At 44.2% G+C, this 24,236-nt stretch overlaps 1 protein-coding gene across 1 annotated transcript in view; it reads right to left on the bottom strand.

Moving 5' to 3' along the window:
* Positions 1-24,236, bottom strand: part of SLC25A38 (solute carrier family 25 member 38) — a 154,319-nt gene that overhangs the window by 36,329 nt on the left and 93,754 nt on the right. Inside the window, exon 4 of the mRNA XM_075321974.1 lies at positions 16,958-17,124. Coding sequence (XP_075178089.1) covers positions 16,958-17,124 — 167 coding nt within the window. The remainder of the gene's footprint in view (positions 1-16,957; positions 17,125-24,236) is intronic.

A 24,236-nucleotide genomic window follows, 5' to 3' on the forward strand; every position in this document is an offset into this window, starting at 1 on the left:
CCTGTCTCCTTCTGGATGTTAGTGCCCGATATTTAACCCCTCTCTTACCAGATCCCGGGTGCTTTCCGTTTGCAGTGGCACAGTTGCAGGGGGAGCAGGGAGGATGGGCAGCGTTCCTCTGTGCAGCACAGCCCACAGCCTGCAGCCTGGTGCTTTGTGTCAGAGCACTCCTTTCTTTGTGGTGCAGCATACACCTTTCACCTCCGGAGTATCAGGAGAGCCGGGCCTGATGTGCGCCCCTTGTCCTGGCCTTATCCCTGCAGCCTTGAGATGTTAGGATGGGCCTGGATAACGTTTTTGGCCTAGGCTGCTGCAGGAGCTCATGATAAAAGCAGCTACCTTGTAGCTCTGCCTCCCGGAAGTCCACTTAGTGATTTTGATAAATATATTCTGAAGTCTTGTGGTCGAATTTGGCAATATAATTGAATTAGTAAACTAACATGGATATATCCTTGACCATTTATTTCATAGCCATTTGAGAAACTTGATGGTGATGTAGCATATATGCATTCACTACAATTCTACACAGACCAGTGATTTTTTTTTTTTTTAAGTACTATGTATAGGAGTTGAAAATAATTACTTTTGTACCCCACCTACCTTCTCTCCCCCCAACACGTGGGAGTCACAGTTGTAGTTCTCTCCACCCTGTTGTGCCTGTTCGTTTGTCTATATGTTTTTTTTGTCTTTATATAAATAAAGTATTAATTTTATGAAAACGAAGCATCATATATATTCTTGGTCTGAGGATATAAGTGGTATTATGTCCACGGGCATGCAGCAGAGCCGTGTATGTCCACGGACATGCAGCAGAGCCGTGTATGTCCACGGGCATGCAGCAGAGCCGTGTATGTCCACGGGCATGCAGCAGAGCCGTGTATGTCCACGGGCATGCAGCAGAGCCGTGTATGTCCACGGGCATGCAGCAGAGCAGTGTATGTCCACGGGCATGCAGCAGAGCAGTGTATGTCCACGGGCATGCAGCAGAGCCGTGTATGTCCACGGGCCTACAGCAGAGCCGTATATGTCCACGGGCATGCAGCAGAGCCGTATATGTCCACGGGCATGCAGCAGAGCCGTATATGTCCACGGGCATGCAGCAGAGCCGCATATGTCCACGGGCATGCAGCAGAGCTGTACATGTCCACGAGGCATGCAGCAGAGCCGTATATGAACACGAGGCATGCAGCAGAGCCGTATATGTCCACGAGGCATGCAGCAGAGCCGTATATGTCCACGGGCATGCAGCAGGGCCGTATATGTCCACGGGCATGCAGCAGGGCCGTATATGTCCACGGGCATGCAGCAGGGCCGTATATGTCCACGGGCATGCAGCAGAGCCGTGTATGTCCACGGGCATGCAGCAGAGCAGTGTATGTCCACGGGCATGCAGCAGAGCAGTGTATGTCCACGGGCCTGCAGCAGAGCCGTGTATGTCCACGGGCCTGCAGCAGAGCCGTGTATGTCCACGGGCCTGCAGCAGAGCCGTATATGTCCACGGGCATGCAGCAGAGCCGTATATGTCCACGGGCATGCAGCAGAGCTGTATATGTCCACGAGGCATGCAGCAGAGCCGTATATGAACACGAGGCATGCAGCAGAGCCGTATATGAACACGAGGCATGCAGCAGAGCCGTATATGTCCACGAGGCATGCTGCAAAGCCGTATATGTCCACGGGCATGCAGCAGGGCCGTATATGTCCACGGGCATGCAGCAGGGACGTATATGTCCACAGGCATGCAGCAGGGCCGTATATGTCCACGGGCATGCAGCAGGGCCATATATGTCCACGGGCATGCAGCAGGGCCGTATATGTCCACGGGCATGCAGCAGGGCCGTATATGTCCACGGGCATGCAGCAGGGCCGTATATGTCCACGGGCATGCAGCAGGGCCGTATATGTCCACGGGCATGCAGCAGAGCCGTATATGTCCACAGGCATGCAGCAGGGCCGTATATGTCCACAGGCATGCAGCAGGGCCGTATATGTCCACGGGGATGCAGCAGAGCCGTATATGTCTATGAGGCATGCAGCAGGGCCGTGTATGTCCAAGGGCATGCAGCAGAGCTGTATATTTTCACAGGCATGCAGCAGGGCCGTATATGTCCACAGGCATGCAGCAGGGCCGTGTATGTCCAAGGGCATGCAGCAGAGCTGTATATTTTCACAGGCATGCAGCAGGGCCGTATATGTCCATGAGGCATGCAGCAGAGCCATGTATGTCCACGGGCATGCAGCAGAGCCCTGTACGTCCACGGGCATGCAGCAGAGCCGTGTACGTCCGCGGGCATGCAGCAGATCAATGTATGTCTATGGGCATGTAGCAAAGCTGTGTAGGTCTATGGGCATGTAGCAGAGTCATGTATGTCTATTGGCATGTAGCAGAGCAGTGTATGCCTATGGCCATGTACCAGAGCGGTGTATCATATATACATTGCAGAAAGACACTAACAATAGATTTAGCCTGTGTCCTTTATAATAGATATCCATTTATCTAAATAGCCAGCAGCCTCTATGATATACAGAACAGATCAAAAGTTTGGACACACCTTCTCATTCCAAGAGTTTTCTTTATTTTCATGACTCTGAAAATTGTAGATTCATATTGAAGGCATCAAAACTATGAATTAACACATGTGCAATGAAATATTTAACAAAAAATTGTGAAACAACTGAAAATATGTCTTATATTCTAGGTTCTTCAAAGTAGCCACCTCTTGCTTTGATTACTGCTTTGCTCACTCTTGGCATTCTCTTGATGAGAATGTGTTAATTCATAGTTGTGATGCCTTCAATGTGAATCTACAATTTTCAGAGTCATGAAAATAAAAAAAATTCTTTGAATTAAAAGGTGTGTCCAAACTTTAGGTCTGTACTGTATATATGTAAATTATATACACGCATATGGCTGACAGTTCCATCTGGGGTTCGTTATTTTGACAGCCCAAAAAAGGTGAATGCCGCTTTTTTCAGGCTGTCAAAATGACGACTCCGCTGCATAGCAGAGCCGAACAGTGGTTAATGTATGATTGGTGAGGACTTTCTGCAGAAGTAGAGTTTTTCCAGGTGTGGTAGGACTGTGAAGGGTTTGAGGGGTGGAGGCAGAGCTGGGTTGGAGCCTGAACGGAGTCTCAAGGGGGTTTGAAAATGTTGCTAGTATGGGAACCTGAAATTCCTGGTCGCACAGGGGTGGGATTCAGCCGGTTCTGTCCGGTTCGGGAGAACCGGTTGTTAAAATAGCAGCCGATTCACCGAACCGGCAAGAAACAGCTCCGGCGATCCGGTTTCCTGTATTCATTTGTGTTAGTGTCTTTAAGACTCTAACACAAATTAATGCCCGTACCTCTGCGCCGCACCTCCGGGTTCCGTGGAGCCTGTCTGCTCCCTGACCCGGCGTGCAGCGACGCGCTGACGCTGTAGAGGTCAAGGCAGTGTGAGGAGGTGGCTCCTCCTACTGCCGTCTGTCAGCGTCAGTGTGCAGAGAGCCGCGGAGGACGGAAGACAGAGGAGAGGCTGCCGGTGCTTGGAGCAGGTAAGCGCTCAGTGAGCCGAAGATGCAGGGAGAGGGGCCGCATAAAGATGGTAGTTATATGGGGAAAGGGGCCGCATAAGATGGCAGCTATATGGGGAAAGGAGACCACATAAGATGGGAGCTATATGGGAAAAGGAGTCATATGGGACAGGATCTGCAGTGGGGAAAGAGGCCATAATGGGATGGGATCTGCAGGGGAAAGAGGCCATCATGGGATGGGATCTGCAGTGGGAAAGAGGCCATAATGGGATGGGATCTGCAGGGGGAAAGAGGCCATAATGGGATGGGATCTGCAGGGGGAAAGAGGCCATAATGGGATGGGATCTGCAGGGGGAAAGAGGCCATAATGGGATGGGATCTGCAGGGGGAAAGAGGCCATAATGGGATGGGATCTGCAGGAGGAAAGAGGCCATAGTGATAAGGGACTTATTAATCACAAATGTCCAGTACTTGATATTTACAACTTCAAACAAGCTTAGACTACCACAACTTGGCACCAGAATTATCCAGCCAAGAAATAAGTGATTCAGTACAAAATTGCTATCAAATCATTCAATATTTTATTCATAATAATTGCATGACAATAATTATATAAACAAGAGAGCCACCTGGGGGGCACATGGTTCCAGAATCATTAAAAATTATAGATCCAATCCATCGATACTATATATCAAAAAAGTGACACAGTATTATATTATAGTAGTTTGGTCCAGCCCTCCATATCACACTGAATAACTATTGTAAGTCAATAATGGGTCAGGACTATGGCACTAACTATCACAATATATACATTAAACCACAAGTGTATACGTGGTTTAAATAGGTAATTTTGACATCAAATATCAACATATATATGTCACACTAAAACTCCTATCACTCAGGCAATGTGCCCTATTAGACATTGTAAGGGTCGATGGAATATTATGGTAGAAACGGTAGACTGACCGATATGCCGGAATTTAAAGGGATACACACAATTCCCATTTGTATATTTACCTGCACATAATGGCAAATATCAGCCGGTTACCGTCACCATATATATGTGTATTGCATCAATGCTTACCACACAACGGTACAGGTGGAATATATTTTAGTGGAAACGGTATACTGTCATGCGCCTATACGATACCGGAAGTGGTGTCATCCAGCGTAATAAGGGATCAACGCGAGCGGGTTCCTATTGGCTGTACAATACTATTTAAGCACAGACGTTCCCCCACCTTGACACGCCCTCTTTTGATAAAGCAGCGGCGAAACGTACGTCAGGGGTGGTGGGACGCATGGCCAGACATTTCATCTAATAATGTAAGTACTTCTCATCCATATCTTGTTGATTAATGACTGCTGTCGCTTCACTATGGCGAGTGTGCCTTATAGTTGGCTGACATTGTAAATGGGTGTCGTGTGGTAAGCATTGATGCAATACATACATAAGGCGACGGTAACTGGCCAATATTTGCCATTATATGCAGGTGCAAATATAAATGGAAATGGTTTGTATCCCTTTAAATTCTGGCATATCGGTCAGTATACCGTTTCCACTATAATATATTCCACCTGTACCGTTGTGTGGTAAGCATTGATGCAATACACATATATATGGTGACGGTAACCGGCTGATATTTGCCATTATGTGCAGGTAGATATACAAATGGGAATTGTGTGTATCCCTTTAAATTCCGGCATATCGGTCAGTCTACCGTTTCTACCATAATATTCCATTGACCCTTACAATGTCTAATAGGGCACATTGCCTGAGTGATAGGAGTTTTAGTGTGACATATATATGTTGATATTTGATGTCAAAATTACCTATTTACACCACGTATACACTTGTGGTTTAATGTATATATTGTGATAGTTAGTGCCATAGTCCTGACCCATTATTGACTTACAATAGTTATTCAGTGTGATATGAAGGGCTGGACCTAACTACTATAATATAATACTGTGTCACTTTTTTTATATATAGTATCGATGGATTAGATCTATAATTTTTAATGATTCTGGAACCATGTGCCCCCCAGGTGGCTCTCTTGTTTATATAATTATTGTCATGCAATTATTATGAATAAAATATTTAATGATTTGATAGCAATTTTGTATTGAATCACTTCTTTCTTGGCTGGATAATTCTGGTGCCAAGTTGTGGTAGTCATAATGATAAGGGGTCTGCAGGGGGTAGGAGGCCATAATGGGATGAGATCTGCAGGGGGAAAGAGACTATAATGGGATGGGATCTGCAGGGGGAAAGAGACCATAATGAGATGGGATCTGCTGGGGGAAAGAGGCCATAATGGGATGGGATCTGCTGGGGGAAAGAGGCCATAATGGGATGGGATCTGCACGGGAAAGACCACATGGGATGAGATCTGTAGGGGGAAAGAGGCCACAATGGGATGGGATCTGCAGGGGGGGGGGGAAGAAACCACATGGGATGGGATCTGCAGTGGAAAGCAGCCACATGGGATGAGATCTGTATGGGGAAGGTCGCCCATTCCAATTTTAGCAGGGCTCCTTTAGTAATAATTTTCAAGAATTGTAGAAAAACCGTTTAATACAATAAGACTGACAGTGACTGGAACAACTGATGCTGGACAGGAGAGTGAAGGTAGAGGAAGGGAAGAAGGGGAAAGATTTTACTTTAAATTACTTGGATTTTTGGTTGAGGAAAGTGTGCGAAAATGGGTGTGGCTAACAAAATGGGTGTGGTTACAGAATAGGTGTGGTTTTCAAATGGGCGGGGTTTACAGAGAACCTGTTAAAAATTTTAATCCCACCCCTGTGGTCACAGCCCTGCGGTCTTAGCTTTTTATTAATTTTTGGAAACTGTGTTGGTTATTGAAAAATGGAAATTCTTTGGACTTTTATGAATGAGAAAATGCACAATGTTACATTTTTATACTTTAAATGTGTATTTTTAATGCAATTAAGGAACGTAGCACAAATTTTAATACCTCCACCACCCACTTTCTATTTTTTATTTTAGACCCCTCCCCCCAGGAGACTTGAATCTGCTTCATATGTGGATGGGATTAACAGCACAACTGACATGGCATGATGACCTTCAGTAGGCCTATGGCTGCCACTGCAACCATCGGCATCATGTGGAGTGTTTAATAGGCATCTGGAATGAGCACGCATAGAATAAATTTCCTTATGTACTACAGTTTGAGACCGACATCAGTAATTAAGGGGTTAACAGCAGCAAAGTTCAGCTTTAATTGCTGCTGTTACCATGTAGCTACCTGCTGCATAGGGCTACTTTCCAAAGATGAGTATTTGGTGACTGTTTGATGTTGAAGATTTTCTGCAGCCTTTCTGCAGCTATAAACTCAATAATATCAAATATTCTGATCCTTTAACAGCAGGAAAATTTCCCCCAAGGAGAGAACTTTAATTTTTCTAATGGAGTTTTTGAGTATGTTTTACTACATGAGTTTTTGATGTTGCATTTTTTGTCTATTTTTGGTGTGCCATGTTTAAAATAAAGTTCCTTTGTTTTTGATATGTCCTGGTATTTGACTTTGAAAAACTTTAATCGATACAGTCATGTGTGAATTACATTATGATTTTAATGCGTTTCCGCAGCGTAAATGCACTAAAAATGCATATGCATTTGTACCTCTGGATTTTCCACATCTCATACAACTCTGAGGAAAACCTGCACATAAAATTCAGAGTACCCACAGGACAAATTAATATGTTGCGGACTTCAAAGATGCACTGGGCTTGTTGTTAAAGAAAAAAAAAAAGCACGGTGGGCATAACATTTTTATAAATCCCTTCTACTTTGCAGGAACTGTAAGACACTGCATTTTTTTGTGCAGGGAAAACATTCAGGGTCAAAAACTCATTGTAGGCACTTAAAGAGATGGTCCGAAGACTAAAAAAAAAAACAACTTTATTTAAAAATCACTTGAAAAAAATTTTGTCGACAGTTCCCCACTACACTAACTACAGTACCATTCTATTTTTTCCTACTTCCTCTCTAATGCTTCGTTTGTGAATCTCAGAGTTTGCTGGAATACTCAACTGCACTGCACCACGCGATCTGCACAGTGATCGCTACGTTATCTACTCAGATCTGTAATGAGTGCTGTCTATACTCTGCATTCAGGAGATGAGCGCAAGTCCCACTAGTTATGTCAATAGTCTACTGAATGATGGGTATGGACAGCGATGACCATTACATATTTGAGCAGATAAAGTGAGTGCTCTGCACGGTGTAGATCACCTAGTGCACAGGGACAGCAGAAACAGAATAGGGAGAGACAGGTTAGGTTTTGAAACAAGCATCAGGATTAGAGTTGAGCGGATAGCTAATAATCCAGGTCTGGCGAATCAGTGGCGGGTTGACAAGGAAGTCCGGATCCGATCCGGAATACGGGCCACTATATGTGAATGAGGAGCGGAATCAGGAGAGAGCGAGAGAGAGAGAGAAGGTGGCTTCTAAGGTGTCTTCATACATTCACATCCGGAGTGTGACGTACAGTTACCGTATTTTTCGGACTATAAGATGCACCGGACTATAAGACGCACCCTGGTTTTAGAGGGGGAAAATAGGAAAATAAAATTTTAAGCAAAAAAATGTGGTCATGACACACTGTTATGTGGCGAGGATCTGCTGCTGACACTGTTATGGGGGTAATGTCCCCAAATTCTCTACTAAGGTACCCCATCCTGGTAATGATCCTCCTGCCTTGTATATGATCCTGCTATAAACTCCCATCCTGCTCATATACCAGCATACTGCTCATATTCCCCCATCCTGTTCATATACCCCCATCCTGTTCATATACCCCCATCCTGTTCATATACCCCCATCCTGTTCATATACCCCCATCCTGTTCATATACCCCCATCCTGTTCATATACCCCCATCCTGTTCATATACCCCTGTGGAGGTGGCACTGAGCTATAGCTTGTTTGTTCAAACGTAATAAGAATATCTGTGTATATAACTAAATCAAAATGTAAATGTAGTTGCATAATTATCTGTCTATGTAGCAATTGCACAGATCTATAGTATAATTCAAAGTTGTATAATCATGAAGGAGTTAACTAAAGATGATGAAGCCAGGATGTGAAGCTACAAAGTCTTATCAGTAATGTTCACATAGAAATAATGTTTTAATGAACATCTGTTCTGAGAAATAGGGGAGTAACACTCCCATAAACTCTGTGTATCATTTTCAAGGCCGAAGGTGCCTTCTGTAATAATTAAGTTTCTTTCAATATAATAATGAGCTCAGTGGGTATCGCTGACTCAAGGAGAGAGCATGTTGTCTGTGTGTTCTTTGTCTTATATACATTGATATATATATATCGGCATTAATATACAGTTAATGTGGCACCGTCTCTGGTTATCCCAAACAAAGACTCCATTAGCAGTCTTGACCCAAAATTCCTCCCTTGACAGTTTGGCGCACCAACGTGGAGCTCCTTCAAGGACGCAATACCGACCTGCAAATACCGATCGTTTGGATGTCACGGACTGAGACCTCCCTCCGCTCCAACCAGGCTGATCACCTCTGACCCCACGGGTAAGTGTTACATACTGTGTATTCACTACCGTTGTGGTTGGTTTTGGAGAGGAGGGAGTGACGGGCTGTGTGTCCATATCGGTGTTAAAAGGTACCTGATTGTGACTCAGGGGTGTTGCCCGCTGGAGCTTAGAGCACGATCCCAGCCCTGAGGTGTGGATCGAGTGTCACAAGGGATCCAGAGGACGGTTGTTAGGGCAGGAAAGATGGTGGTGGCTGGATATAGCTAGTTAGACTGACCCGGTCTGTAATTAAAGACGCGGGGGGGGGTTCCCGAGACCGAAGATAGTGAGTTAGGACGTTTAAATATTGGTACAGCTGACCAAGTCCGGAGGCCGGGACTTGTTTGTATGTGCATATGCATTCTTGTACGACCTCCTCCGTGAACACGGAAGATTTTCACGTGACCGAAGATAGTGAGTTAGGACAATAAAAAAATATTGGTGCAGCTGATCAAGTCCGGAGGGAATACATTTTGTACCCCTCCTCCGTGACGCGGGATACCCTTATTACTATAATTTTTGACCAATCTTTGGAAGATCAGTGACCCATTTTTTTGGGAAGATCTGTGACTAAAGTTTTGGGCTAGTTTTTGACCAAGCTCTGGAAGATCAGTGCTCTAATTTTTAGCGAGATCTGTGATCAATTTTTTGAAAGATCAGTGGGCTAATTTTTAGAAAGATCTGTGACCAGGTTTGAGAGAGAGATATAGCTGAGGAGTTGCCAGCTAGTATAGAGGTGTAGCCTTAAGTTCCGGCCGGGCTTTAACGCACACCGCATACTCATATTAGTGTAATCCAGACACCACCAAAATAGTAAAAATGTTCAGACAGAGGAGACAGAAAGTTGAGAGGCCTGAAGGTTCACAGAATGTGTTAGAGCTGGTTGCAGAGAGAAAAGGGAAGAAAGCTGTACGCCATGCCTTGGAGATTTTTAAAATGTTAGAATTACCAAAAGGAGGTCGGTTAAAACCGTCACTATGGGCAACAGCATTGAAAGCAAAAAAGGGCAAGTTAAAAGACAGGAGATTGTTGAATGATGCAGAATTGTTTGGCAGAATATCGCAGGCATTGCTGTTGGAAGGATATATTGAGGTTGAAGATGAAGATGAGCAAGGGGATGTTGTGTTTTACTATATGTTACCCGAGTCTAAGGACAGATCTGAGGGTCCTCCGGCAGGTTGTTTTGTTGCTGCCCCACAACCTGATCCCCATTCTATTCCCCCTGTCCCGGAGCTGCTCATAGATGCTGCAGTCCCACCCACTAGACAGCATTCCTTAACTCTTTCCACACCCATACCCCTAGTCCCTCCCATACCTGCAATGCCGTCTCTCCCCTCACCGGCCAATCTGACGTCACGCTCCCCAGTTACCAATCACCCCCCCTTGGATTCCCCTTCTTCCCCTAGGACACATGGTGAACCCTTTTCCAAACGATCCCGGACCCATCTGGAGTTGTTTAACCCGCGATATGTTCAGTTGCTTGCTACGCCCGGAGGGGCTCAGATTTTGTTTAGGATAGGGACGGGAGATATGTTGACACAGGAGACAGGGGTGTTTGTTAATCCGGCTAATTCAAAATTAGATCATGCTGGGGGCGTGGCCCGGCAAATGGTTATGCAGGGTGGTCAGATAATCCAGGAAGAATTGGATGAATATGTCAGACAGCATGGTTGTGTTGAACCTGGTCATATTGGTGTAACTCGAGGAGGTGCCCTTCCGGCAGCCTATATTGTTCATGCTGTAGGCCCCCGGTTTGATCCCATGCATCCCCGGGATTCTGAAAATGTTCTCAGGGACTGTGTAAACCGTTCAATTGTTTATGTCTCTGATCTGGATGTTACCTTGCTGACCCGAAGAAGTGTTTCACTGCCCTTGATATCTGCTGGTTTATTTGGTTTTCCTGTGGAGAGGGCTGCAACGGTGATTGTTGAAAGCATCATGTCTACAATCAGAGGTTGTAATCTGTATCTGGAGGAGGTCAGATTAGTGTTGGATGAAGAACTTGCTGTCTATCATGCAGTAGCTCAACGGGAGGACTCGGTTCCCTTGCCAACAGCACCTCATGTGTCAGTCAAGACTGACGTAGAAAGCCGTTCGGAGTATTCAGTAGACTCCGAACCTGACGAGGAACAGCCCACATCCAAATATGTCCCCTTCAACCCCACCCAGTTAGCGGCATTAATCCACCGCCTGCCGGATCCCGAAATTAACCCTATGCAATTTTATAGGGAAATACTACAGGTCCACCAGTTGTATTCAGCTGCCCGGAAGGACCTTGTTAATCTGACCAAAGTAAAAGCAGGAGACAGTTTTTGGCCCTTAATGAAACCTCATCTCCCAGTGTCCCCAGGCACTGATGACACCACTTTCCAAAGTGGAGAACAGTATTGTGCCGCTTTAAAAGGATGGGCTCAAGGTCAATTGGTGGAACAAGCCACTAATCTGAAGGACGTTGTGCAGGAGGAAGGGGAATCTGCTGAAAAATATTATGCTAGGCTCCAACAAGTCTTTCTAGATCTCGGGTTCACTGCAACTAAAAAAATCACAAGCCACCCTCTTAACCACCTCCTTTATTGAAGGTCTGCAAACAGATCTTAAGGACATGGCGATGTCCACTCGACCAGAGATCATAAATCTTCCTGTCAAAGATGCTATCCTGGTAGTTAAAAGTTTCCAGAAAAACCTGGTAAAGCATCCAGCCCCAAAATCTGAAAAGAATACCCCAGCATTGGTGTATACTAACACACCAGCGCAGCCCTTACCACAGCCCATGCCCCAACAGGGCCCAAACCCTGTATATGTACCTCTAAACCAACAGTGGCAACAAGAATACTACCCTATGCAGCAGCAACCACAGTTCTTTCAGCCACAGCATATTCAGCAGCGACCAAACCTTGCTGTGAATCCGTACCGGTCCAACAATAGATCTAATCAACGTTTTGACAATAATCAACGTGGCCAACAAAGCCAATATCTGATCTGTTGGCGTTGTGGCCAGCCCGGTCACTTCCAGAGAAGGTGCCGTACCCTACAATCCCAGAGGTGTGGCCGGGTACCCTCAAAACCATAACCAAAACATGCAGCACATAAATCTATAATAAAGGTGTTCCCTGTAGATCCAGTAATGATCTACCTGAAGCCAGGTTGCCTTTTCCCAGAGTATCACAGTATCCCTTTAAATAAGTCCCAGGAGATTTCCCAAGATACTGCCCACAGTCCGGCTGCACCCAGGAGTCTGCCCCAACCTTCCCTACTGACACAGGGGGGAGCCCCGGACTGCTTGTTTTTGTTGCAGTGATTTCCAGTCCAAGCCATCTATTTTAATGATGCTCTCGCACTCTTGCAGGGATGTGTGGGAGGGTATACAGTACGCTGCTGGTTATCACAAGTTGTAAAAGGAAAAAAAGGTAGTTTCAGCAGATTTACAAAGCTGTTTCTGTCTTATGTACTAACAAGTGTTTTTTCCGGCTGGTGGAGTGGATTTTGTTTAATCCTTAGAGTCCAAAATTTTATAGGAGATTATCAATAGTATTCTACTGCTATTTAAATAATTGAATTAATTTTGCAGGGAAAAGTATATTTTTTAAAATATACAAATTAGGTTTTTTTGTTTTTATGGTTACGTTTTTTGTTTTCTATTATTTTTGCATACAAACTGCCAATATTGATTACTTTCCTTTTATTTTGTAGATACAGAATATCTATGAACCCTGTTGTAAGGTTTCAAAATTTCCCAGTAGAGTATAAGTTATATTTATTGGTTAATCATATTGTTTACTGTTATAGACCTATATATTTTGCCACAGTAGTATATAAAAAGGGAGGAAGTAGATATCTATTGCATTTTTCCAGCAGCAGACATATTGGATAGGCTTTAAAGCAGGCTTTATAGTTGGCCTTTCTTTTGCAACAGTTATGTCATGTTTATTGTATTATTATGAATGTAGGAATATATGTCTGTTATAGGAATGATCTAATCTATATTTCTTTTAGTTTTTGTTTTTATAGATGAAACCAGATGATGGTCGATTCTGCACTGGATATGCTACAATTTGCACAACATGAGGTAGTCTAAATTTAGGCCACTCCCTCCCCTCCTATCGGTACGGAAGGAAGTGACGTAAGTGCCTCTCTAGATGGGTGGAGCAGAGGTAAGTAAGATAGTCAAAATGTATGTAAGATGTAGATCTTTCCTGTTGTCAAATAAGCTAGGTACGCCGAAAAGAAAGTCTAGATCTGAGTTGATGGAATCGGATGGAGATCCCCGCACAGGTGCAGCGGACCAAGAAGCAGTGAACGGGCCTAGAGTTGAGGAGTCCTTTACGATGTATAAAGACCATGCCTCGGTGACACCGGTCACGTCAGTGACTTCTGTCACTCCTTGTGTTCTTAAATCCCTACAGGATCAAGTGAACCAATAAGGAGTGAAGTGCGAGACGCAGGGAGCCGGCTGACTGAGGAAGGTCTGTGGATGAAGGGCGGTAAGCTTTCTCTGCCATGAGATCTTTTCTTAATGATGGCCCAAGTAACATGGACTAACATCTGTGAAAGTTGGATATCAGTGTGCGCTTTGGTGACGCCAGGGTTCAGTACCCAGCTAGGCAAACTCACCCGGTCTTGTGAAGCACATTTTTAAAACAATGAGGAAAAACTGTAAAGAGTCTGTAGAAACACCCTGCACCTGCTCTACCCATTCTTAGAGACTGCAAACTGATTATAGATGTTTATCATGAGCACGTTGTATGCAAGTCTGTGCGTGTTGTGTAGATTTCTTTCCAGGTCTGGTCAGAGGCTTTCCAGTGCAGAAAACGACGTCATTGCTGAAAATCCATATAATGCAAGTGGTATGTAAAAAAAAAAAAAAAAACCCAAACTGATAAGTTGTAAATCAATGCGTGTTTTGTTTCTCTTTAGTGCATGTTTTGTTTCTCTTTAGTGTGTGTTGTGTTTCTCTTTAGTAATAAAAAGGTTCCAATGTAAAATGTTTTTCTTTGGTCTAGCGCAAACCATGTATAATTTTCATTTGATTGACTAATTAGAGAAATAAACAAGTCTATTTTCTAATTCCAGATCTTAAATCAGAGTTAGTAGTATATGGTTTTCGGTCAGGAGACTGATTAAGAAATTTCGATAAAGCTCAACGGCAGGACAACATAGATTCACGCCCCGCATTGCAGAAGGGTCGATCCACCGAAGCTGCACTGAGCGTCCTGCTTATATTTATCCTTTACAGAAAACCTGTACAGTCCCAAACCATCATTGCCGAAACAGGAGAGAGGACTTAGAGAACCTTGAGACATGGGAAAGTCCAACTACAAAGGGTGAGGACTCGCCTAGGGGTCCTTGGTCTCAAACCGGTGAAGAAATCCCATTCCCCTCTCCACCCATGTCTCAATGTTCAGTCAGGCAGGATTTCCCAACAGATTTTTCTTCCTCTTTTCCTAAGGGAACACGATACCCTTAGTATTTGGAAATGGCAGAAATAAGTCAAGGGGAGGACTGTTGAAGGTACGAATTGAGTAGTCGAAAATACTTAATTCAGCCATTTCATAGACCCAAAAATGTGGTTTGGTTAATGTAATCTAACCATTTACAAATGCTTTTGTCTCCTACTAACTCATATCAATATATTCAGTGATTTTCCTTAATATAAAATGCTAGCTATGGATTCTCTCATCTCGGGAAATGTTTTGGAGGAGCCTATCTCATCAGGCTGATGTCTCTCCGGCCTAGTCTGCTGAGCACTGGCAGTGACACGCGAGTTGACGTCACATCTCAAAAACCAATGGACGCGACACAACCGAAGCAGAAAGCGGCCGCTATTCTACCCATTATCCCAGAAGGTTTTTCCAAGTCTGCACCACAAACTGTTCGCATGAAGCCTCATCATGTTTTGTTGTTTTTTTTATCAAGAGCAGATTATCCAGGTTCACAAAGTGGCCCTAAGTGGACTAGCACTGACTAAGCATCCTCCTTTTTGTTTCATATCCGGAAAGAAGAACCATGGACAATTTCCAAATGTCCTTTTGTTTTTTTTTTGTTTTTTTAATTATGTGCTAGTTTTTAAATAAGGTCTAGATTAAATTTTTCTTAATCAGGATAATGTGCCCTAATGAGAATAACGCCAATTCTAATAGCCCCTATAAATCATAGAGTTATGTTTAATAAATAAAAATAAGTATTTAAGGGGGGAGCTAAAGCCTGTAGTGTTAAATTAAACAACAATCCCATAGAAAGCCCGCATATATAGATATAGATATAATTAAAGTCCCAAGGGCAGTAGGTCACAAATAAGTCCCAAATAATAAAATATATCTAAATGGGGAAAATTTTTAAATTTAAGGTTAATAATATTCACAGATATTTTATTAAAGGGGCGACAGTGGAGGTGGCACTGAGCTATAGCTTGTTTGTTCAAACGTAATAAGAATATCTGTGTATATAACTAAATCAAAATGTAAATGTAGTTGCATAATTATCTGTCTGTCTATGTAGCAATTGCACAGATCTATAGTATAATTCAAAGTTGTATAATCATGAAGGAGTTAACTAAAGATGATGAAGCCAGGATGTGAAGCTACAAAGTCTTATCAGTAATGTTCACATAGAAAGAATGTTTTAATGAACATCTGTTGGGAGAAATAGGGGAGTAACACTCCCATAAACTCTGTGTATCATTTTCAAGGCCGAAGGTGCCTTCTGTAATAATTAAGTTTCTTTCAATATAATAATGAGCTCAGTGGGTATCGCTGACTCAAGGAGAGAGCATGTTGTCTGTGTGTTCTTTGTCTTATATACATTGATATATATATATCGGCATTAATATACAGTTAATGTGGCACCGTCTCTGGTTATCCCAAACAAAGACTCCATTAGCAGTCTTGACCCAAAATTCCTCCCTTGACACCCCCATCCTGTTCATATACCCCCATCCTGTTCATATACCCCCATCCTGTTCATATACCCCCATCCTGTTCATATACCCCCATCCTGTTCATATACCCCCCATCCATCCTGCTCATATACTCCCATCCTGCTATATGCCCCCATCGTGCTCATATACCATCCTGGTATATGGCCTGTATCCTATAGCACAGAGAAAAAAAATAAACATTTATACTCACCTTTTCCTCACTCCCTGCAGCACCGATCATCTTCTTCTCTGCGCCACTGACCTGTGTGTGTGGAGCCGTTCCACTGCAGCATCGCAATGTCTTTCTGTCTGTGCCGATCAGCTGATCAGCACAGATCAGCTGACCGGCACAGACAGGAAGACATCGCGTGCTGCAGGGGGACGGCTCCACACACGGGGACGGGTGAGTACACTGATTCACTGCACCCCGCGCTGATGATGACGCACGGGGTGCAGTGAATACAGCCGCACATGATCACTCCAGGCTGTAATTGCCAGGGGTGATCATGCGGACCGGCTCTTTACTATGTGCGCGTCCCAGCTCGTCCTCCCGCCCACCTGTCAGCGCCGGCTTCTGCGCTGAGAAATGGGCGGGAGGATGGGCGTGCATATGTAATGAGCGGGCCCACGTGGTCACAGCAGGCTGCTACAGCCTGCTCGTGCCACCGATGACCCGCTCCACCGCAGCACCCTCATTCCCGGCCGCAGCCCTATAGTCAGACCATAAGACGCACCCCCAACTTTCCCCCAACATTTGGGGGAAAAAAAGTGCGTCTTATGGTCCGAAAAATACGGTAAGTCACAAGTCGGGAAGAGTTTGATTTTATTTTTATAATTACAATTTACTAGTTATCTCATTTCAGTCTTGAACATTCCACATTATATTGCTTAAATATATGGCAAATAATCAAACTTTTTTGATACAGTTCATTGAATTATAACTTGTAGTAAAACTCTGTACCTGATAAATAAAGTGGGCAGTCTCACCACTCCAACGATACTTTTCTGGAGAAAGCTGCATATGGGTTTTGACAACATCAGCAGGTTGAGTGGTTACAGATGCAAGAATACCAGCCATAATCCCACAAGAGAAATTTATGATAGGGGTGAATGTTGATTCAATATTATCTGCAAGAAAACACACTTATGAAACTCAAGTTCAGAATGTAGTAAGATAGAAAAACACATACAACTGCTACTATGTAATAAATTTTGGTAACTTGCAGTCATGTAATTTCAAAAGGTTACACATCTAAGTAGAAAGTGAAAAAACTAGTCTGCGGTTCACAAGGCAAATACTGTAATACTGTAAGTCCTAGTTGTATTGTATCCAATATAAAAGAAGCACTCCAGGACAATTATTTTTTAAATAGAATGCTAACTTGCTGTGTAATTTATTTCATTACAAGCAGCATTATCACGTGATCCATATCTGCAACTCTGCCAAGTCAACTATGTACAAGTCTATCGCTGAAGAGCTGGCTTTACGGCATAGGATGCCAGTCATACCTGTGTGAACTATCAGATTACATAAGCACAAAAACAACATTTTGCCACCAAGCTCTGTCCTTATTCATTTGAATGTGCCCCCTTATATATTTTTTGCTGGTAATTTCTGTCCTAAGAGACCAGGGGTGCAGTAATGTTGTAGCTAAGTCAATACAAAGATTAGCTGAAACTGCGGAGGATTATAGTACAACATTTTTTTACACTTTTAAATTCTGAGTTACTTATCCCCTTTACCCCCGAGCCTGTTTTCACCTTCCTGCCCAGGCCAAATTTTGCAATTCTAACCAGTGTCACTTTATGAAGTAACTATCTGTACTACCCGGCTTCGCTCGGGTTAATGAGTGCTGCTTACCAAATAGAATGTATTAACAAAAATGTATTCTGCACACAAAAGCCACAAAACAAATAGATAGAAAAGTAATTATTAAAAGGCAAACACTAAGCTAATAGAAGCAATTCACAACATATATTTCAACACCACAGATATTCCACAAAGATTTAACTAAATTGGCCAAGTAATGTGCTCCGTCTCTTTCCAGATCTGCCCCCTTCCCCGTCTGCCCCCTTCCCCGTCTGCCCCTTTCCCCGTCTGCCCCTTTCCCCGTCTGCCCCTTTCCCCGTCTGCCGGTCTCTGTCTGTCTCTTTCTTTGTCTGTCTCTATCTCTCTGTGTCTTTCCCCATCTATCTTTGTCTCTCTGGCTGTCTCCTCCTTCCTTGTCTGCCTGTCTCTGTCCCTGTCTGCATGTCTGTCTGTCTCTGCGGGGTTAAAATTTCACCTCACAACATAGCCTATGACTGCTCTCTGGGTCCAGACGTGCGAGTGTGCAAAATTTTGTGGCTGTAGCTGCAACGGTGCAGATGCCAATCCTGGACATACACACATTCAGCTTTATATATTAGAGAACTCTGGAATGCTTCAACGAATCGCAGTGATTCTGAGAATGTTTTTTAAAAAAACACGTTGTACTTCATGTTCGTGGTAAATTGTGTCGATATGATTTACGTTTATTTATGAAAATAAAAAATTAACAAAAAAGTGAAAATTGCACAATTTTTGAACTTTGTATTTGTATATGTCCTTAACCTTTTTACCCGTAAGCATGGTTTTACCCTTCCTGACCAAGCCATATTTATGCAATTCTGACCAGTGTGTCACTGACAGGTTATAACTCTAGAATGCTTCAGTGGATCCCAGTGATTCGGAGATTGTTTTTTCGTGACATATTGTACTTCAGGATAGTGGTAGATTTAAGACAATATCTTTTGCGTTGTACTAGGCTACCACTTATCAATATATCTGTGCTCAATAATAATATATCATGTAATATACCAAATACGTGGGATCAGTAGAAGGTGCATAAGTGCAGAAACCTGTAGTTAAAATGAGATTACTGTTATACAAATAAAGTTTTCCCACCGTATGATATATATTACACATCCAAAATTAATATTGTCAATATAATGGTGGCAAAAAAGGCAAACATTAGTTTGAGGTAGGAAAAAAAAAAGTGCATATATAGATTACAGTATGATAACTGTATTAACCATTTATATAACAAAATTTCAGGGTATCAGATGGGGTAAAAGTAAAACTATAAGGGTCACTCCATATGCGCATAGTTAAACAGAGAAGAGGGAGTATTAAAAGGCCCATATAATATGCAAGAACATGTACAGACTCCTTGTGAATGTCAGAATAATAATTTATTATACAATCAATAATAAACAAGGAGACAGTGATCATGGTGAATGTTAGACATACATAAGGGCAGGAAAGACGTCCCAGAGAACAAGATGGTTCCCAGACCATGGGCCTCTGCCACAAGGGAAATACAAATGGGCCCGCAGCAATCCCATACCAAGAAAGAAATTAGTATAAATCACTACTACGATTGCCGCTTACCCATAAATAAAGTGCAGTAGTGCTTGGGCAGGTGCCAGGGCAGAAGTCCGGTACAGAGGAGGAGACCCCAACGCGTTTCGCTGCGTCTTCGGGGGACACTGTATGTATATATATATATATATATATATATATATATATATATATATATATATATATATATATACATACACACACACACACACACACACACACACACGAACCTCGCTTAATGAGTAACCCACTTAACGAGAATTTCGCTTAACAAGCAAAGCTTTCTGTAAATTTGTAACCCGGTTTACGAGAAAGCTTTGCTGTACGAGCAAAATTCTCACTGCAGACACTTCCAGTTCTGTACATCCACCGCGCTCTGACCCGCACTTGCAGTCCACACAAACACACACATGTACACACAAACACATATAAACACGCACCCGCGAAACACATACAGTATTATGCTCACCTTACCTTCGTTCCACCGCAGGTCTCATGGTTTTTGTAGTTCCCGGGTACATCGCGATGTCCTCGCGGCGAACTACAAGTACCATGAGGCCGGCGGTGGAACGGAAGGTAAGGTGAGCATATGTGTACCTTTCGTTTCATCGCCGGCCTCCTGGGTCCTGTAGTTCGCCGCTCCGCTCCACTCCAGGCTGTGCATCGGCATCCATAGCGACGAAGCAGGAACTTCCTGTCACCGCTACTCAAAGGCAGCGCGCTGGCCAATCAGAGGCAAGCGGCTCTGCCTTGGACGTCAGCGCGCTGGGAGCGGAAGTTCCTCCCTCGTCGTTATGGTAACCCGATAAACAGCCCGTACCGGAGAACAGCAAGTCCCAGGAGACCGGCAATGGAACGGAAGGTAAGGTGAGCATATAATATGTGCGTGTGCTTGTGTGAGTTTGTGCATGTGTGGAATGACAGAATAGGGGACCAGGATGGGACATTTAACAAGTTGTGGAACGAATCGTCTGTATTGCAATAATTTCCTATGGGAAATCTTGCTTTGCTGAACGAGTAACTTGGTTAACAAGCACACTCCCAGAACGGATTGTTCTCGTTAAGCAGGGTTCCACTGTATCTAATATAGAAAGCTGAATGTGTGTGTGTGTGTGTGTGTGTCCGGGATTGGCATCTGCACCGTCGCAGCTACAGCCACACAATTTTGCACACTCACACTTCTGGACCCAGAGAGCGTCATAGGCTATGTTGTGAGGCGAAATTTTAACCCCGCGCGTTCCAATTTACCAATCAATTTTGCTCCTATCTACATAATGGGGAAAAAGTGAAAGAAAAGTGTATCCGCACCGTCGCATTTACAATCACAAAATTTTGTACAGACACCACATGTGACCCAGAGAACGTCGTAGACTATGTTTTGACAGGAAAATGTAACCCGCGCTTGACAGTTACTCTCCAAAAAACTTTTAATATGTATGTTTCAATTCTATGTGCATTCTATATGTACAGTTAGGTCCAGAAATATTTGGACAGTGACACAATTTTCGCGAGTTGGGCTCTGCATGCCACCACATTGGATTTGAAATGAAACCTCTACAACAGAATTCAAGTGCAGATTGTAACGTTTAATTTGAAGGTTTGAACAAAAATATCTGATAGAAATTGTAGGAATTGTACACATTTCTTTACAAACACTCCACATTTTAGGAGGTCAAAAGTAATTGGACAAATAAACCAAACCCAAACAAAATATTTTTATTTTCAATATTTTGTTGCGAATCCTTTGGAGGCAATCACTGCCTTAAGTCTAGAACCCATGGACATCACCAAACGCTGGGTTTCCTCCTTCTTAATGCTTTGCCAGGCCTTTACAGCCGCAGCCTTCAGGTCTTGCTTGTTTGTGGGTCTTTCCGTCTTAAGTCTGGATTTGAGCAAGTGAAATGCATGCTCAATTGGGTTAAGATCTGGTGATTGACTTGGCCATTGCAGAATGTTCCACTTTTTTGCACTCATGAACTCCTGGGTAGCTTTGGCTGTATGCTTGGGGTCATTGTCCATCTGTACTATGAAGCGCCGTCCGATCAACTTTGCGGCATTTGGCTGAATCTGGGCTGAAAGTATATCCTGGTACACTTCAGAATTCATCCGGCTACTCTTGTCTGCTGTTATGTCATCAATAAACACAAGTGACCCAGTGCCGTTGAAAGCCATGCATGCCCATGCCATCACGTTGCCTCCACCATGTTTTACAGAGGATGTGGTGTGCCTTGGATCATGTGCCGTTCCCTTTCTTCTCCAAACTTTTTTCTTCCCATCATTCTGGTACAGGCTGATCTTTGTCTCATCTGTCCATAGAATACTTTTCCAGAACTGAGCTGGCTTCATGAGGTGTTTTTCAGCAAATTTAACTCTGGCCTGTTTATTTTTGGAATTGATGAATGGTTTGCATCTAGATGTGAACCCTTTGTATTTACTTTCATGGAGTCTTCTCTTTACTGTTGACTTAGAGACAGATACACCTACTTCACTGACAGTGTTCTGGACTTCAGTTGATGTTGTGAACGGGTTCTTCTTCACCAAAGAAAGTATGCGGCGATCATCCACCACTGTTGTCATCCGTGGACGCCCAGGCCTTTTTGAGTTCCCAAGCTCACCAGTCAATTCCTTTTTTCTCAGAATGTACCCGACTGTTGATTTTGCTACTCCAAGCATGTCTGCTATCTCTCTGATGGATTTTTTCTTTTTTTTCAGCCTCAGGATGTTCTGCTTCACCTCAATTGAGAGTTCCTTAGACCGCATGTTGTCTGGTCACAGCAACAGCTTCCAAATGCAAAACCACACACATGTAATCAACCCCAGACCTTTTAACTACTTCATTGATTACAAGTTAACGAGGGAGACGCCTTCAGAGTTAAGTGCAGCCCTTAGAGTCCCTTGTCCAATTACTTTTGGTCCCTTGAAAAAGAGGAGGCTATGCATTACAGAGCTATGATTCCTAAACCCTTTCTCCGATTTGGATGTGAAAACTCTCATATTGCAGCTGGGAGTGTGCACTTTCAGCCCATATTATATATATAATTGTATTTCTGAACATGTTTTTGTAAACAGCTAAAATAACAAAACTTGTGTCACTGTCCAAATATTTCTGGACCTAACTGTATGTTTTTCCAAAAATAAGACACTGTCTTGTATTATTTTTAGCCTCCCAAAAGAGCACTAGTGCTTATTTTTGGAGGAGGTCTTATTCTTGGAAAAACACGGTTGGGGGGTAAGTTTACCCCCAAAAAACCAGACCCCCCACTTCCCAGGAGACTCATACTCACCAGACACGGACGTCTGCGTGGTTCCCAGGTCCTCCTGTGATCCCCTTTGTTTGCTGCACGCCGTTCTCCCCTGCTGCTGGCTGACACACACAGCAAATAACACACAGCAGATCCCAGACACGCACAGAAAATCCCAGACACGCACAGAAAATCCCAGACACGCACAGAAAATCCCAGACACGCACAGAAAATCCCAGACACGCACAGAAAATCCCAGACACGCACAGAAAATCCCAGACACGCACAGAAATTCCCAGACACGCACAGAAATTCCCAGACACGCACAGAAATTCCCAGACACGCACAGAAATTCCCAGACACGCACAGAAATTCCCAGACACGCACAGAAATTCCCAGACACGCACAGAAATTCCCAGACACGCACAGAAATTCCCAGACACGCACAGAAATTCCCAGACACGCACAGAAATTCCCAGACACGCACAGAAATTCCCAGACACGCACAGAAATTCCCAGACACGCACAGAAATTCCCAGACACGCACAGAAATTCCCAGACACGCACAGAAATTCCCAGACACGCACAGAAATTCCCAGACACGCACAGAAAATCCCAGACACGCACAGAAAATCCCAGACACGCACAGAAAATCCCAGACCCGCACAGAAAATCGCAGACCCGCACAGCCGATCGCAGACCCGCACAGCCGATCGCAGACACCCATACAGCCGATCGCAGACACCCATACAGCCGATCGCAGACACCCATACAGCCGATCGCAGACACCCATACAGCCGATCGCAGACACCCATACAGCCGATCGCAGACACCCATACAGCCGATCGCAGACACCCATACAGCCGATCGCAGACACCCATACAGCCGATCGCAGACACCCATACAGCCGATCGCAGACACCCATACAGCCGATCGCAGACACCCATACAGCCGATCGCAGACACCCATACAGCCGATCGCAGACACCCATACAGCCGATCGCAGACACCCATACAGCCGATCGCAGACACCCATACAGCCGATCGCAGACACCCATACAGCCGATCCCAGACACCCATACAGCCGATCCCAGACACCCATACAGCCGATCGCAGACACCCATACAGCCGATCGCAGACACCCATACAGCCGATCGCAGACACCCATACAGCCGATCGCAGACACCCATACAGCCGATCGCAGACACCCATACAGCCGATCGCAGACACCCATACAGCCGATCGCAGACACCCATACAGCCGATCGCAGACACACATACAGCCGATCACAGACACACATACAGAAGATCACAGACACACATACAGAAGATCGCAGACACACACAGCCAATCGCACACACACTCACACATCACATCCAGCGCTTCCGGCCGCAGGGAATGATGAGAGCAAGTCACGTGTCCGGCTGCAGGTCCTGTTCTGCAGGTCGTTGCGCTCCACCGCACTGCCTCTCAGGATTCTGCCGGCAAGAAGAGATCGGTGTCGCTGGATGAGGTGAGTGTGTATGCGATCCGATGTGTGTGTGATCCGATGCTTGTGTGTGCGATCTGATTATGTGTGCGAGATCGGATGTTTGTGTGTGAGATCTGATTGCGTGTG

The sequence above is a fragment of the Anomaloglossus baeobatrachus genome, chromosome 8, assembly GCF_048569485.1.
Source record: "Anomaloglossus baeobatrachus isolate aAnoBae1 chromosome 8, aAnoBae1.hap1, whole genome shotgun sequence".
Lineage (NCBI taxonomy): Eukaryota > Metazoa > Chordata > Amphibia > Anura > Aromobatidae > Anomaloglossus > Anomaloglossus baeobatrachus.